The 18,249-nt window shown below is 35.7% G+C and overlaps 1 protein-coding gene across 1 annotated transcript in view; it reads right to left on the bottom strand.

The window, feature by feature from the left end:
• Window positions 1-12,598: 12,598 nt before the first annotated feature.
• Window positions 12,599-18,249, bottom strand: part of LOC137401233 (titin homolog) — a 48,182-nt gene continuing 42,531 nt past the window's right edge. Inside the window, exons 21-22 of the mRNA XM_068087645.1 lie at window positions 14,121-14,252; window positions 12,599-13,085 (exon numbers count right to left, since the gene is read on the bottom strand). Coding sequence (XP_067943746.1) covers window positions 12,992-13,085; window positions 14,121-14,252 — 226 coding nt within the window. The 3' untranslated portion in view covers window positions 12,599-12,991. The remainder of the gene's footprint in view (window positions 13,086-14,120; window positions 14,253-18,249) is intronic.

Raw genomic sequence — 18,249 nt, 5'->3', positions numbered from 1 at the left:
TAGTTCTCTTTCAGTTTCTAGAGTCAAGCTGTGCTCAATGACCGTTTATTCTTGAGTAAAGTAGGATTTCAAAGCATGTCAATCTTACTAAAAAAATCTACTGATTTTAAGCAATACAAACATGATAGGAAAAAGCTATTAGTTTCCCAAAACAAATTATTTGATATTCGCTTGCTCATCTACTTAGCTACTCAAATGTTTATTGGTTTGTGGTATACTTTGGTTTACGGATATTGATCAGGTAAGATCAAGGTATTAGACAATTCATATAAAAGAACAGCGTTGAAAGTTTCATTCTGAGAGTAGAGGCGACAGAAAGACAACCTATAGGTGATAGAAACAGTTTGACAGAATGAATGCATCTCAGTTCAACCGATGTTACACGGAGGCAGAAAATGAAAGGTACAGTCGACATATAGGGATATCTGTCGGTTTAATCTCTCTGAACGTCATATCCATTGTTGTAAATGCGGCACACATCTTCTTTCTGATCGGGCGGCCGGAAGTGCGTAGATGTAATTTTTTCTGGATTCTTGTTTACTTGGAGTGGCTGACATTATCTACAGCTTTTCGTATGTTATGTTCACTGTGCTCGCTCTTGTGACAGGAGAAACAATACTTGCTAGTGTGGTTGAAAGTCTGAGCCACGGAGCCGTTATGTTTCGGTATTTACAAATAGTGCTGGCTTGCGTAGACAGATTCTATGCAGTATACAAGCCATTCCAGTACTCAACTTCCATCATCGTAAAAAATGTTTCTAAAATATCGTTTGTTGCTATGATTTCAAGCTTAGCTTTTGGTGTAGCTACTGCAATTGTAAAAAACTGCCTGGTCAGTTTCCAAGATAAAACGCGCTCCGATTCAAGCAAAGGTTCTATGTTCATCGTCTTTGGTATTATCATTTCAACTGTACTTTGCACCAGTGTGTTGCTGATCAAAGTATCGAAAGAACTTCAGCGGATGAACGCGAGAAGCAACTTAAAAGAAGATGATCAATTGGTAATAAATGCTTCTCGATATGTTAAAGTAACAAGTTTACTGTTCTATTCGACAATTTCTACCGCGCTAGTCTCAGTAATTGTTCTTCCAAGTACAAAAGACAAAAAGAAGCTCGCTTTGTACTCCTACATAATAGACCTTCTCAGAGATATCCTTCAGTCAGTGTGCGGCATTTTAAATGTGTTTTTGTACGTATACGTAAACAGAGGTTATGTTCAGAGAGCGTGGAGTACGTTCCAAAGACTCTGCACCAACACAGTTTATCCTGGTGAATAAGAAAGAAGCTCACAAGCCAGAACTCATTTGACTAAGTTTTACCGAGACATTTGATGAGTTGCTGTAAGCTGGAGAAATGTTAACATAACTTTTGCTGTAGCTTCATGCTTTCCTAGTTTCTGGAATACTTTAAATGGTATTCTTACCACAATATTATATAACATGAGATTCTTAAGACATCACAATGCAAACAGTAATAGTCTGTTTTAGCACTTTTCATGATTTGGTGTTTTAATATTAGTCTACAATAAAAACATATCTGAGTCGTTCGTTACCTGTTCACTTCTGGCATTGCTCACTTTGGTCTTTGGCACCATTCAAAACCTTCCCTTTTTTATTATTAATGTTAACTAACTACAAAGGCCTAGCAATGCATCTATTTGAACTCAGCTTCACTGAAAGCAAATATGTAGTTGTATTAAATATACTACTGTGATCTTTTTTATTGCTACTCCGCAGAAAACCTTACCATTTTGTACGATAAAGCTGTATACTGAACTTGCACTACTGATTTTAATGTTTTAAACATAAGTCGAAAGATATTCTAATAAATGACAATAATTGAATGCAATTGTAATAGAACGCGTCTATGACCGTTTAAATATAGTATTAAAATATTACGAAAAATAAAACATGTATATTCCCACATCAACAGTTTTAACATCGAATTGACCAATGAGTAGCACTGAGTAAAATGTGGTTCATACTGTGTTTAAATCTGTTACAAAAAGCTAGAATTTATTAAAAATATTTTATAAACTGTTAGGTTTTGATGGTAGAATATTATGTAAACAGGTAAACGTTCTAGGCTATCGTTCTCATTTAACAATTTCCTTCTCATGATATGCATAGTTTTGAAAGGAAAAGCAGAATGTGTGTCAAAACAAATCAGTGGTCCAATCCAAACACGAATGTCTAATTTTTATTTTGTAGAATGTATCATTTGTTGAACAACCAAGTGACTAAAGAGCAAAGGGTTTATTTGTATAAACAAAACTAGCACAAACCATGTCAGTTCAAATGTCTCTATATAAACATAGGTACAAAAATGACTTTTAAAAATGCAACTTGTAATTGCTGAGAAGACTACAAACCAGATTTAATATAAACCACAAACAAGACTAAAGTATAGCATAGAAAGGTTATTCCAAAGTAATATGGGTAAGTATATAGTTAATAAAATAACATGAAGCAAAAAACGTACATTATTTGGTTAGGTAATAAAAATGAATCCACCAAGCAGTTATTTTGTTTTTTAGCATATATCGCATATATAATGGAAACATCTCTTTTAACGATGGGACTCTTATGCAAACATAGTCTCGAAAATTTTCATCTATTCTTTGAACTTCACATGAAACAACCTGAAAGAGTTGCTCTGTTGAAAGTCTTGTCTCAAAACTTAATAGGTTACCGAAAACTATTGATTAAAAGTTCTAATCAGTCAGTCTATGAACAATAAGTGAAGTTTCAAATCCATATTTGAAGAATCATTCAGAGTCTACTGACCAGAAGCTAATAGAACATCAAAGTACAAGAATATAGTTATTATGTAATAAAAATCTTATGACAGCAAAGCCACATCATAAAAGACTGCAACCTTTCTTGCAGTTCAGATTATTATCGACCATCTCCAAAAGCAGCTAAAGATATTAAGTTTGTTATCAGTCATAGAAGACACATTGGTTTTGCATTTAAGTTGGAGACTTTCTATGTAGCAAAACGTGTGAAAGATGCAAGTTCCTTCACATTGTACAATTCATGTGATATCCTACCTCTTATATGATAGTTATTAAGAATATCTATTAAACTTTTTGCTGTTTAAATGTTACAATATTTTACAAAATAACATGTTCTAACTAAAGCAAGTCAACAACAATGATTATCTAATATTATATCCGCATTATAATTTCAACAGAAACATTAAGAGAATGCTATATCAGCAAATCATGATGGTAGTAGTGATCAGTATGATGGCAAACTTACATTAAATTCTTAGAAGTCATTAGTTTTTTCAAAAATATATATACTGTATGTATATCGTACATATACCGTATACATATTGAGTAGATACCGTTTGTATATCTTGTATGTACCGCATATATACAGCGTATGTACTTAATGCCATGTAAGTATGCCATGTATATATTACACTCTTAGATAAGTCATCGGTGTTTTTAAAAACCAAAATGCAGTCAAACTCGGGTAACTCGCCGTCAGATAGCTCGAATACATGGTTAATTCGAACGGATTTGTTTGGTTCGTTACCACGCGATGATAAATTGCTTCAGATAACTCGAACTTTTCTTTGCCCAACAGCTACCAAGACAGATGTTTTCCCCTTTGAATATCACTTTATTCCAAGCTATAGAGAAAAACATCAACATATAGTAGTTCTTAGGCGTTGTTATTACTATCATTGGCAAAATCTTTTTGTTAACGACTTTTCTAAAGGTTTGAAAAAACTCAAATTTTACTAAACATCCGCTTTGCGATGGCCCTTCGAAAGCAAGGAAAGGTGTAATAACCTTAGGATAAACTTAAGTAAAATCGGCAAAATAGATCTTGGTTAAAACGTTCAGGAGAAAAAGATGTTACTTTTCTGAGCGTCTTAACCATGATCAAGTTTTGTCAATTTTAATCTGAGAATGTCCTGGCAGTCACATCACCTAAAACAGCAAACACATCTCAAGTGATAGAAAAATATCTATACTTTCTGATTAAAAATATTTAAAACTTCACACGAGAGGCCTTTTAACTTGCAACAAGCAATCTATGCTTTTGATTTATATATATACAAATGTAGTTTATATATGTACATGTATCTACTGATAAATATATGCACTTGTGACAGTGCTCTGATAACTTGAACACTTTCGCTTGGTCCCGTGAAGTTTGAGTTATCTAAATTTCATTGTATATATGCTGTATGTATGTTGTACAATTACCGTATCCATACTGAGTATATACCTTTTGTATACCTCGTATATATCGCATATATACAGCATAAACACTGTATGTGTCATGTATATACCACGTATAAACCACATAGGTACCGCGTATATACCGAAAACATACCATGTATATACGGCATTTATATATTGCATATAAACCATGTATATACGGAGTATACCAAGTAACTACTTTATATATACCACACAGTCTGTGTACATACTGCTTATATATAATATATATAAACGTCAGTATATTATATATATATTACATATCATAAACATACCATGTATATACATTATATGTATCTTATAGTATATATGCAAATATATGTATTATGTATATACACTTATATGTATATATAATATGCATATATCTTAGTATATATATTTACATAATTATGTAATTATATATACTTACGTATATAACCAAATACAGTCAAACATGGATAACTCGAATTTCACGGGACCGAGCGAAAGTGTTCAAATTATCAGAGCGTCTAAGTTATCAGAGCACTGTCACAAGTCCATGTATTTACTTATTTATTAGTAGATACATGTACATATGAAAACTATAATATAGATCATAAGCACAAATGGCCTAATTCAAATTAAATGCTTCTAACGTATAGTTTAAAACGTTTTTATCAAAAAGTATAGAGATTTTTCTCACTTGAGATTGGTTCGTTGTTTGAGGTGATGTTATAGCCAGGACGGTTTTTAGATTGACATTGGCAAAACTTGATCGTTGTTGAAATACTCAAAAGAAAAGACATCTTTTTCTTTTGAGCGTTTACCCACAATCAATTTTGCCGATCGTTGTTGAAATGCTCAAAAGAAAAGACATTTTTCTTTTGAGTGTTTTACCCACGATCAATTTTGCCGATTTGTCTTGAAGTTTATGCAAAGATTACCTCACTTTACCTTGCTTCCGAAGGGCGATCGCTAAATGGATGTTTAGTATAAATCAAATTTCACCGAACCTTTAGAAAAGTCTTGACAAAAATATTTTGCCGATGGTGGTAATAACGACGCTTATGAATTACGAAAAGTTGAGGTTTACTTCTATGGCTTGGAATAAAGTGATTTTCTAAAGCGATAACAACCGTTTCGGTAGCCGTTGGGCAAAAAGCAGTTCGAGTTAACAGTGTTGAGTTCGAGTTATCTATAGCAATTTATCATTACATGAGAGCAGACCAAAGAAACCGTTCGAATTAACCATGTGTTCGAGCTATCCTTGGCGAGTTATCCATGTTTGACTGTACATATATGTAAAAATATATGTGTAAATCTGTATGTATATACATATTTTTCAGTGTTGGAATGTGTGTCCCTCCAGCTATAGCTATTAAAACGTTGGAATAAAGACTCCGTATCAAAGAAGATTTGATCTCAGACCCTCCCAATCACCAGTAAAAGGCAGTTACAAATTAGGCCACAGAGATTGATTTATTCGCTAGATGATATATGTTGCTATATGGAAGCAAATACCCAACGGTTCTGCGTATGACGCAGGGTGATTGCTTAACGTCATTTTTTGGAGACAATTAGCTTTCATTAGTAAGTTTACTCAAATTTTCCATTGACAATGTGCCAGGCTAGTAGCAAGTGGCAGAGAGCTCTCATTAATTTTGATTGTTTGCAAGCTGATTTGTAATACCCGGGCAACGTCAGGAAGCTCACCTAGTATATGTAGAAATCTCAAAATTTCTGCGGTTTGGTCTGTCTAGCTATAGCGATTGGTATTTAGCGATGTAAACTCTGTATTGCAGAAGATTTGATCTCGCCACTTCTCATTCACTAGGCGATACGCTAACCTGTCGAGCTACGCAAGATGTAATGAATTCATAGGACAATATGAATTGTTATCTGAGTTAAAATATGCATAGCAATTCTGCACAACATCACTAAAACTTGCTTTCACGACTCTTATTAGTAAGTTTATTAAATATAGATACTAGCTAACTCAACTTGGCCATTGGCAATGTGCCAGGCTAACGGCACATAACCTGTTTTTAACACCCACCCATCAGATTGAATTTGGCTAGTGTAAATATTTATGTATATACATTGTATATAGATTTAAATATATATATATTTGTACGTTTGTATGTAAATATATATATATGGCTTATTGCTGGCTTTTGCTTTTCTCTTTTTGGTATGACACATTTCTGCACGTCACTTGTGTAAGTCACGCTGCAGTTCCATTTTGTAACGTTATTTCATATACTTTGTTTGCTCAATCTCATATTGAACAGAATTTGCTGTTTGTAGTTCAGCATGCTGTATTATAACAACTAGCTCATCACACTGAAGGTAAGTATTTTTAAAGAGGGCACAAATGAGATGTCAAAATTATAATTAAAGATATTACGATACGTTTAATAGCCAAGGGTGATGTTTGGATTAGCTGTCTTGAACAGATCATACATTTTGAATACGTTGAGTTCTTGAAAAAAATAAAGTCGATGAGATGCTTCTCTAGAGTAGTGTGATGTGCGGCCTTTGAAGGAGCGTAGATGAGCAATGACAGAATTTTTTCCTTTTTCTGTGAGGCATATTCCTTTTTTCCTCTTCCATCTTGTAAAGGATGTCCTTCAAAATATATGAATCAACATGATGCAACATTTTCAAAACTGTTTCATCTCACATCCAAAGCATGGAAAAATAGCAAATACTAGTATAATTACTTTATTCTTATGAGGTCTATTTCCATGTTTTCCTCTTCCATCTTGTAAACGATGTCTAAAAATATACAAATCAACATGATGCAACATTTTTAAAACTGTTTCATCTCACATCCAAAGCATGGGAAAATAGCAAATACTAATACAGTGAAACTCGGATAACTCGCCCTAGTATAGCTTGAACACATGGTTAACTCGAATGGATTTGTTTGGTCCGTTCCCACACAATGATAAGTTGCTTTAGATAACTCGACCTTAAATTCGTTAACTCGAACAGTTTTGTGCCCAACGGCTACTGAGACGGTTGTTATCGTTTTAGAATATCATTTCATTCCAAGCCATAGAGATGAACATCAACTTTTAATAGTTCTTAGGTGTCATTATTACAACTATCGGCAAAATATTTCCGTTAATAACTTTTGTAAAGGTTTGCAAAAAATCAAATTTCACCAAACATCCGCTTTGGGATATCCCTTCGTAAGAGAAGAGAGGTAACCTTCGGATAAACTTAAAGAAAATTGGCAAAATTGGTTTTTGTTAAAACGCTCAAAAGAAAAAGATGTTTTTTGTGAGCGTTTCAACTGCGATCAAGTTTTGCCTATTTTAATCTGAAAACCACCTAGCAGTCACATCACCTAAAACAAACAAACAAATTTCAAGTAATAGGAAAATATTTATACTTTCTGATAAAAATGGTTAAAACATTACATGAGAGGCCCCTTAACTTGCAACAAGCAATCTATGCTTTTGATTTATATATAGTTTGTATATGTCCGTCTGTTTGTATAGTAAATACATGCCCTTGTGACAGTGTTCTCATAACATGAACGCTCTGATAACTCGAACGCTTTCTCTCGGTCCCGTGAAGTTTGGGTTATGAGTTTCACTGTATAATTGCTTTATATGAAGTGCACACTATATTTTACCAGATAATTTGAAAGACGATTTAATACCAGATTTATTTAATTTCTTTTTATAAAATGTGTGTAATAAAGTGGTAACTGCAACGTCTGAAGGCAAGAGTTGCACAGCCGAGCACTGCTTGAGACTAAATAACTCACTACAGTCACTAGAAAATTGGATGTGAGTTATGTCTGACTTACTGAAGCCTAATGCAAAATTTAGACTCACCTGTTTCTGCTAAAGCTTTTCTAATAGTTTCTTCTCTTTCCTTAGTAATGCCAAAAATTGATAGAAATGCTTTGTCACAGAGCATCTTCTTGACTATCTTGGCCTCAGCTTCTTTAGAATCTTTGCTGCGTATTTCAACACAATACAGGTAAGTAGTGTTAAGAGAGCAATAACAATAGGTGCCTTCTGACAGCACATCCAATCGAAACTTACCCGGACGCCTGCCTGTTCGTCCATGGCATTTTCCTAGTTTATGAACACTATCTATATTCACATCTAATCCGATATCATAGGTGGGTATGGCGTACAATCATAAATGGTGTCAGAATACAGGTTTTAGCGAGCTCCGAGGATAGGACTGAAGCGATAAGAGCAGATTTTGGCTCCACAGCCCTTAAGGGACGGCAGCTTGGGAGAGGGTTAGAAGAGGCTCAAGAGGGAGTTTGAACAGTTTTTGATAGCGATCGGTAAAACTGGTGCAGCCACATCCCGAAAGACAGCAATTTTGTTAAAGGTAATTGGCCCTAGAGGTAATGACATTTAAGAAAATTTTAACTCGGAAAGAACTGATAAGGTTGATTATGCGCAAGTGATTGAGGAATTTGACAATTCTTGCAAACCACAAGATGAAACCCTCATAGCTCGACACAGATTGTTGTGTATGAAACAAGATAGAATTCCAATTGAGGAATTTGAAACAAAGCTTTGCATGCAGGCTAGACTGTGTAACCTAGTTGATCTGACGGATAACCTCACATGCAATGCCTTAGTGGAAGGGGTAAATGACAAACGCTTGAGAAATAAACTGCTGGTGAAAGCGTATGAAGGCCCCCTTACGCTTGGGACAACTGTAAAAGTGGTGCATGAGTATGCTACGGCGAGTGCACACATTAGGGAACTCGGTGATGAGCATAGAGAGAGTGTCAACAAGCTGAGCATGCTGCCTGAAAACGCATCCAGGGTGTCGTCGGTCCAAGAAAGGGGGTACGCGTCCTGCTTGGTGACTGCCTTGAGTTGGCAGAAATTGACGCAGAACCGCCCCTCCCCAGCCTTCTCCCAGGCCAGCATGACAGTGAAGAACAGGCCCCTGCAGCCAGCTCTATCAATCATTTCTCCAGCAGCTCCTTCACTTGCGGCTCCGCCTCTGCCTCCTTCTTCTGTCCCAGACGATGAGGGGTTATCGTATTGACCGGGTCCTGGCGCACATGGAATGGAGTGCTCTGTGACCATGGTCCGTCCTACTTCACTTTCGCCGGTGCTGAACGTGGAACAGTATAGCGCCAGCAGACCTGCCAGTTTCCTAGTCTGTGTGGGGTGGGAGTAGTTCTCTTGAGCTGCCTGGTACAGCTCTAGCATGTGCTCCGGCGCTCCTGTCACTGTCTTTATCCGAGTCACCAGCACTGCAGCCAGGTCTTTCGTTCAGGTGGCTGGATCTCTGTCGGAGGTCCCTCCATACAGGTGTAAAGACCTAAATCACTCTCAGACGTTAGGGCCAGGACTTGGGTTGTGGGGTTCAGGCAGCGGATCAGGCTGTTGAAAGCTAGTAGCTAATTGAGGTCCATCTGGTTGTACTTCTATAAGTCCCATTGGGCACAAGTTCAGGACGTTCACTCGGCAATGGATTGTGACCTCTGTCTGCGCAGGGATCCTTGTATCTTAGACCAGCTAGACTTTGCTCTGCCGAAAAAATGAAAAATATAGGTGACATCAGTATCACTTTGCCCACATGAGAGTAAAAATGATCTTCTCAAAATTCTGCCGAATTGGTAAAAAAATACAGTGCCACCCTGTATTTGAACGCCACCTCATACAGGTTTTATGGTAACTGAAGATTGATAAAAACTAGATCCTAAGCTTCAAAGTTTAGTTTACCAGCAGACATCCATTTCACCTATTCTCATCACTCAATCATTCAAGAACATTTTAGTAGCATCTTTTGAAGTCAGCTGATCAAAACTGTCCAATCAGAAACAGTACAGACCTTAACATCTGCACTGATATTTCTGTTACAACTGGAGCCATTGTTAACTGATTACTTATTGAAATGGCAGAGTGTAGTGATCAGGGCCGTAGCAATAAACTTCTTGGCCACCACGGTTGCAGGACTGAGGCGGTGAGGGACAGAGACAGACCCGGCCAAGAGCTCGAAAGCTAATGCTATCGAGAGACGAGACCGAGGGGACGCCTGAATGAAAGCACAAAGGAAAGAGTTGGAGCTCGAGCTACGACTAAACATATAAAATATAGAAGATAGCGTTCGAAAGACAGAGTCGAAGCGCACATGCTCTCCGCATATATGATACTTGATTGTCATGCATGTGTATATATGTACAGTCAAACATGGATAACTCGTCCACGGATAGCTCGAACACATGGTTAATTCGAACATTTCCTTTGGTCTGTTCCCACGTAATGATAAATTGCTATAGATAACTCGAACTCAACACTGTTAATTCGAACTGTTTTTTTGCTCAACGGCTACCGAAACGGTTGTTATCGCTTTAAAAAATAACTTTATTCAAAGCCATAGAGGTAAACTTCATCTTTTCGTAATTCATAAGCGTCGTTATTACCACCATCGGCAAAATATTTTTGTCAACGACTTTTCTAAAAGTTTGGTGAAATTTGATTTATACTGCGATACGATGAATAGCACGGGCTAGCCGGGTCACGCGCGCAAGGATTTTCGCCACGCACATACAAAACAAAAATCGCATGTTGTTTTGTATGTGCGTGGCAAAAATCCTTGAGTGCGTGACCCGGCTAGCCCGTGATGAATAGTTTTCCGACGTTGATTCCGTGTTGAATCAACGTCGGAATGTTGAATGTTTAAAACGTCTTAAAATTGTTGTAATACGTTGTCGGAGCTACAAAAAACTATTCATCGTTTGACCTAAACACAGAATACGTGTGTACATTCAATAAGTATCAATTAAAAAAGCGTGAGTGATATAGAATGTACCGTAAAACCTCGTAAAACTTCTAATTGAACTGCCTCGGAGTGTTGCTCTTAACGAATCCCAGGTAAAGTAAGGTAATCTGCATAAACTTCAAGAAAAAACGGCAAAATTGATCGTGGGTAAAACCTCAAAAGAAAAAAATGTCTTTTCTTTTGAGCATTTCAACAACGATCAAGTTTTGCCAATGTCAATCTGAAAAACGTCCTGGCAATAACATCACCTCAAACAACAAACCAATCTCAAGTGATAGAAAAATCTCTATACTTTTTCATGAAAACGTTTTAAACTTTACATTAGAAGCATTTAATTTGAAACAAGCCATTTTTGCTTTTGATTTATATTATAGTTTGTATATGTACATGTATCTACTAATAAATAAGTAAATATATGGACTTGTGACAGTGCTCTGATAACTTGAACGCTCTAATAATTCGAACACTTTTGCTCGGTCCCTTGAAGTTCGAGTTATCCATGTTTGACTGTATATTTAATTTATTAAATATAAATATACTTGCCATTTAAAATGCAGTGTTATTATTTGACTGTTTGTGGATGGTAAAGGAAACAGGCAGTTTCCTTCACATTATTTACATAACGAAAATCAGCTCACAGCCACCATAAGTTAAAATACTTCCTGGGTAGTGAATATCAATAAATGGTGTTTCTAACCACTATAATTACCGTAAGTCCTCATGTTCAAGCGACTTCGGCTTCTGGTTCAAGGTCATAGACCATGGCTAAAGGCCAAACTTTTAAAACTTACGTGGGGCTCAGGGCGGCTTCTCGATAAATGCGATCTCTGCTCAGCTTCCACGCTATAAGCATAGAATCGCATTCATGATACACTTTTATGTATGGGGTTTTCGGCGACCTACTCGTCTATTTTCAAGGTCATGTTTATGGAATACTTTAGACTAAAAAAGAATTTATCGCTCTATGTCGAGATGATTTCATGACACATGAGTGAGAGACAAGTAGTTGGGAGCGTGCTGACATCGAAGCAGAAACTATGGACCAAACTGAGTGCAAAACTCACCACAACAAACAAATTGCAGCAAGCCACAAGCGTTCAGTTATGTTCAGTTATTTCATATCGTTAGCAGCAGCAAGCCTGAACTCATTAACTTGATACAACCATGTCCACTAGTGCTAAACCTTCACAAAAAACCTACAGTGTAGCATATAAGCCCTCTAACAGCGCAATAAAAATCTAGCTGAGACACGGCAAGTAAGTTCTTGATGCAACGGTTCAGGGATTTTAATTCGAACTTGGAATTAAAAAAAAATTCTTTTCACATGTAGTGATGTAGCCTGTTTTTATTCAAGAGGACGGGGTATAGCGAAACCCGTCTCAACACTCTCGCTCCCAAAGGGGTCAAGGACGACAAAACATCAGTCGTTAGCCGTGGTCTGTGGGCATATGTGGCTTGTTGGTAAGGGCGGCTAGATACCACAGGTGGCTTGTTGGAGGATTATTTTTTCCTTCGTGAGTCATTTGTTTTTGAGCACAAACCGAGCGGTTGAGCATGAGGACTTACGGTACTCACTTGTGATGAACAGATGAGTGTCATGTGAAACACTACTCTGTCTGTCTTAACTGATTCTAATCATTTATTGATGCTGGAGTTGAGTAGCCGAATTGGTGAATGAATATCAGTGAATTGGTACATTCTCTGACCAAAACTTCTGTTTTCACAGGTGTCCTCACAGTGTAGTAAAGGTACAAGATGAGCCAGGAATGTAACAAACTGATGCTTAAACAATATGCATTCTTCAAACTAAAAAATACATTTCAGCAGTAAATATGTCAAATAAATTGCTGTAACTAGACCGATTTAGAATATAACTATTGGCATGTGTGTATGAGTTTGAGGGTAACATTATTAGTGAGCAATGTAGACCGAGTTTAGTCTAAAAATCAAATTTATTCCAAAAATATAGTTCTCATACATAACTCTATAAGAAAAAGTGGGCAAGAAAGTCGTCATCCTATAGCTTGACGAATAATTGAGACACATTTTGTCAGATATTGCTCAGACGGTTTGACTTTGTTGAGAGACTTGCAAAGCTCAGACATTCTACAAAAGCAAAAACGATTGGCTGATACTTTAGGTATAACAAACATGATTTGCTTAGGTTTTTTTTACAAAATTTCCCTTTATTCTATGGGCACGACAGCGAAGACAAAGCATCCAGTGATTTTCCCTTAAGAAATGACAACCAATAAAAGTTCTTTTTAAGAAATGTCAACCAATAAGAGTTCTTGACTAAATGACTTCCATAGATAGTTAAATTCAAGCAGCAGTTTCTGACTAGACTGCATCATTAGTAGAGTCTCTACACTATTTATAATGACAGCAGCAGGAATTGTCCAACATGTGATGCAAATTTCTATCAAATATTTCATTTTTAAAAACAAAATAATTTTGGTTGTAAAAAGCGGCCTCACTCAAAAGCGAAAATCTGTAGAATAGAAACCAATAAACTCATATCTAATAGTCACTTTCTATTAATCCCTTTCTATTAATAGCATCTTCCCTTGTTATTACAAGAGAAACGTGAGCAAACATTTCGTTAAGCAAGTTTGAAAGTCTTAGACGCTGACAAGTCCTGATGAAGAGTGCTACAAGTCCTTTGTACTCCGCGCTTTACAAAACATAACGGAACATTAAAAACAGCCGACTGCTATCACTATGATGCTTACAAAAATATCTCATGGGGCAAGAGTATGAGAGAGATTTAGGTATTTTAGTTTTTATTCATATTAATTTTTAGTGAATATTTTTTAAAACACCAAGTACTAAATCCATGTAAGCTGAACAGAGAAGTGGCAAAAGATTACTGCACTTTAGCGCAGGAAAAAAATAAACCTAGTAATTCAGATGAAAAAGTGAATGAATTGAAAACCATAATATTGCTTTGTAAGTCATACAGCTACAAATAACATGTATAGACAGACTTGTATACACATTTAAATTCTGATGTTACTGTACATGAAACTTTTTGAGCTCAATTTTTTTTACGCAAAAATGTTGTATAAAAACCCTTACCACACACACCCACTCATTCTCCAATAGCAAAAGGAAGCTAGTAGGTTTACAAATATCATATACCTGTCAGGAATGTGTCCAAGATGGGGTTCATAAGAGAAAGTTAGCCTGTGAGAAGGATAGGTTTTGAGATCCAGGCCTCGTATTATATAGTAACAGACCCAGTCGCAGTGATTAGCTACCTGGTAGCAGATCCTGAAAGTTGAACATATCGATCATGTTCCGACTCTGACAAAGGGACTCGTGACGCCACCAGAGTTGCTACTTGTCTGTCACCTCAACATAGCAATTTTACATGTGAAACAGAAACTATAGAAGACCTTTGACAACCCAAGTAATTTCTCAACATACAACATTGAGAGTTTTCAATAAAACTAAATGTAATGGTAAAAATCGAAAATAAAGCTAACAAAATGAAATTATGTTGGCTGAGTTAGTTTAGACTGCACCTAGTCATGTGAAAGTAAGTTATGGTGCATTTCTCCATCACCTATGCTACCTCCAAATAGTTGAGCAACAGTACTACTGTATAGTTGAGCAACAGTACTACTGTATAGTTGAGCAACAGTACTACTGTATAGTTGAGCAACAGTACTACTGTATAGTTGAGCAACAGTACTACTGTATAGTTGAGCAACAGTACTACTGTATAGTTGAGCAACAGTACTACTGTATAGTTGAGCAACAGTACTACTGTATAGTTGAGCAACAGTACTACTGTATAGTTGAGCAACAGTACTACTGTATAGTTGAGCGTAAAATTTTATTTTCCTGTCTATAAGGTCAACTAGTAATAACAACTACTTTTTTATTGAATATTTTCTTAATTTAGTTTGTGTTACATATAAACTCGTCTCTAACACCATTTTATATAACACACTTATGTCAATTCTACATTGATTTACTTGCAATATTCATCAAGGAATCATAAGTTTTTTTTAACTCCATAATAGACTAGAAATTCCACTGTCATACAGCCCACGACCAAAGTGATATTGGAAAAAAGAAAGGGTACTGATGGATGAGAAATGCAATATTAGCAGTCAAATGACACTGCAGTGCAATAGGATAACTGCAATGGTAGCTGTAATGTACTGGGTGTGGGTGTTATTATATACAACAAACAGCAATAATGAAAGAAAAGATTATATGTTTATATCTCTCCCACTGCAATAGGAGAAATGCAATATTGGCCAATATTAGAAGTAAAATGCACTGATATTATTAGAATAACCAATATTATTAATATAGTAATACAGTAATAATAGAAAACCAATGAACAATTTTGTTTACATTTAAAAACGTCATAGCTAACAATATCAAGAAGTATCAAAAAGAATATCCAAACTTAGTAATAGTAATACAGTAATAATAAAAAACCAATGCGCAATTTTGTTTACATTTCAAAACGTCATAGCTAACAATATCAAGAAGTATCAAGAAGAATATCCAAACTTATAATTAAATATCGTAATCTCATAAAAATCGTTAGAAAAAAATATCATCGTCATATCCTTTACTTACACTGCGTTGGACATCAGTTAGAATACCAAAGTACTCAAATGTGTCTGAAATGTCAGTTAATTTGAAATCCGCAAAAGTGAAACGATTTCAGTACTCCTACGTTAATCACCGAAACCTTTGACAATGCTATAGACTGGTGAAAAGTGCACGTTATTTTTTCGTGAAATGTGCACGATTTAATCGTTCTATTCTTTGTCGCTCGGCGTTTCAATTTTCGGTCTTAACTTTTATAAAAGTGAGGCTTGACAAGTTTGAATAACGATTTTCGTCCAAATAAATCTGTCTATTTGTGTATAATCCGATCAGATGGGCAAGTTTTAAGATAATGTCGACGGTTTACAAAGACTTGGTAACATATTTAAATAGGTTTGTATGTGTTTTGTATTGTTATTATACTTTAATGACTGTACAAAACGATGGTTAAATTTGTTGATGAAATTTTGATTCAAGGGTTCGTCTCATTGTTGATGAATAATTTTCGGGAGTTGTGTGCACATGTGCATTTAACATAAATCTCCCAACCAATCGCTTCACTCTGTTTGGTCGTGGGATTAAACAGACGAATATTTTCCCACGACCAAACAAGAGTGAAACGATTGATTGGGAGAATTATGATAAATGCACATGTGTACACAACTCCCGAAAAATTATCCGTTAACGGCCGTCACCAAACCCTTGCAACGAAATCCTATCAACAAATTTAACTATTTTTCAGTAAAGTCGTTTAAGTATAATAATGATACAAAACGCATATAAACCTATTTAAATATGTTAACAAGCCTTTGAAAGGTTGACGCAAATTCCTAAAACTAACCCATCTGATCGGATTATACATAAATAGACAGATTTATTAGGACGAAAATCGTCACAAAACGCTTGAAAAGCTTCGTTTAATAAAAGTTAAGACCGGAAATTGAAACGCCGAGCGACAGAGAATAGAACGATAAAGTCTTGCCACAAATCGCCACAAAACGCTTGAACAGCTTGGTTTATTAATAATTTCGACCGACCTACGAAACGCCAATAAAGCCGTGCGACAGATAGTAGAACTGTTTACTGTGTACTGTTTGAGGCATAGACCGATTTACAGGTACGAAAATGTGGTACACAGTTTATCAGCCTACGTTTTTGTCCAATTATCGAAGGTTTTTCAAATTATCTAGAACATCAGCCAGATTTCTTTACATCTCATCTACAAGGTAGGGCGTTACTACAAAGCCCTTTTATGACAAGAATATTTCTTTATTTCACTCCAGTTTGCATAAAACTTCCAGACGCGTAAATGCCAACACTTGCTCTCTGTTACATATCGCTGTCAAAACCATTCTACATTCATCACAACACAACCAACTTTCAAACTGTATATTACACATCAGTTTGCCGTTTAACGTTTAATATTGCATTTCAGAGATATAATAAACATATTTCTTTATTGTTGGCATTGTTGTTGTTAGTTAAATTACGTACGGTAGGTTAGGTCTACAGCTTGAATTAATATTTATTTCATTATTGTAAAACATAAGTTTGAGATAGTTAAATATTTATTTTATTAATATTTATTTCTGTTACATATCTTTGTCAAAACCGTTCTGCATTCAACACAACCAACTTTCAAACTGTATATTACAATATATTTTACTTGTAATATTGCATTTCAGATATATAATAAACATATTTCATTATTGCTGTTGTTAGTTTAATTACTTACAGTAATTTAGGTCTACAGCTTGAATTAATATTTATTTTAACCAACAAACAACTTTCAAATTGTATATTACACGGCAGCTTGCCATTTACTTTTAATATTGCATTTCAATATAATAAGAGATATAATAAACATATATCATTATTGCTGTTGTTATTTAAATTACGTACAGTAGTTTAGGTCTACAGCTTGAATTAATATTTATTTTATTATTGTAAAACATAAGTTTGAGATAGTTAATTATTTATTTTATTAATATTTATTTCTGTTACATTTCTGTTATTTCTGTTGCGCCTTTTTAGAGTCGTGCTCTCTCAAATATATTTTATATCATCTCAAACAAGTCTCAATTACATTATACTCTGTCAATTCCTGCTGAGAACCACTTTTTCGACAACCAACAGTACCCTTTCTTTTTTCCATTACTACTTTGGTCGTGGGCTGTATGACAGTGGAATTTCTAGTTACTATAATATGAGCTCTGTCTGTCCATCCAAAGCTATACTTCAAGTTAGGAAAAAGATTCTCAACGACAATTGACTGGTGACTTCCATCTCGGTAGACCAACACTAACACCTGCACCAGTTGAACACTTTCAGATACTTAGGAATAATGACACATATACCTATGATCTGTGTTTTATCAGCACAAGTGAAGATCTCTCACGACAAGATAGACTTCCAGGCTACCACTCTTTACTATAATAAGCCATGGTTGAAAGGTTGGGGGAAAATATTACATGATACCCGGTTCGAAGTCGTGATGCTCAGCATGGTAGACTGACACTCCAACAAATGCGCCACTAGCTAGCACTTCAGCATAATTACATGAATACCTATTACACCTGACTATCTCTCATGCCAATCTAGCCTGCCGGGGTACTAGTTATAGTAATATTTGATCCAATATGACAGTTTATTATGTAAAGAAAATCTCAGAATGAACCAACTTTTTGTGCAGAGG

This window comes from Watersipora subatra, chromosome 7 (assembly GCF_963576615.1).
Source record: "Watersipora subatra chromosome 7, tzWatSuba1.1, whole genome shotgun sequence".
In the NCBI taxonomy this organism is placed as follows: Eukaryota; Metazoa; Bryozoa; class Gymnolaemata; order Cheilostomatida; family Watersiporidae; genus Watersipora; species Watersipora subatra.
Note: the sequence above shows the minus strand (reverse complement) of the source record. Positions and strands in the feature narration are given on the sequence as shown.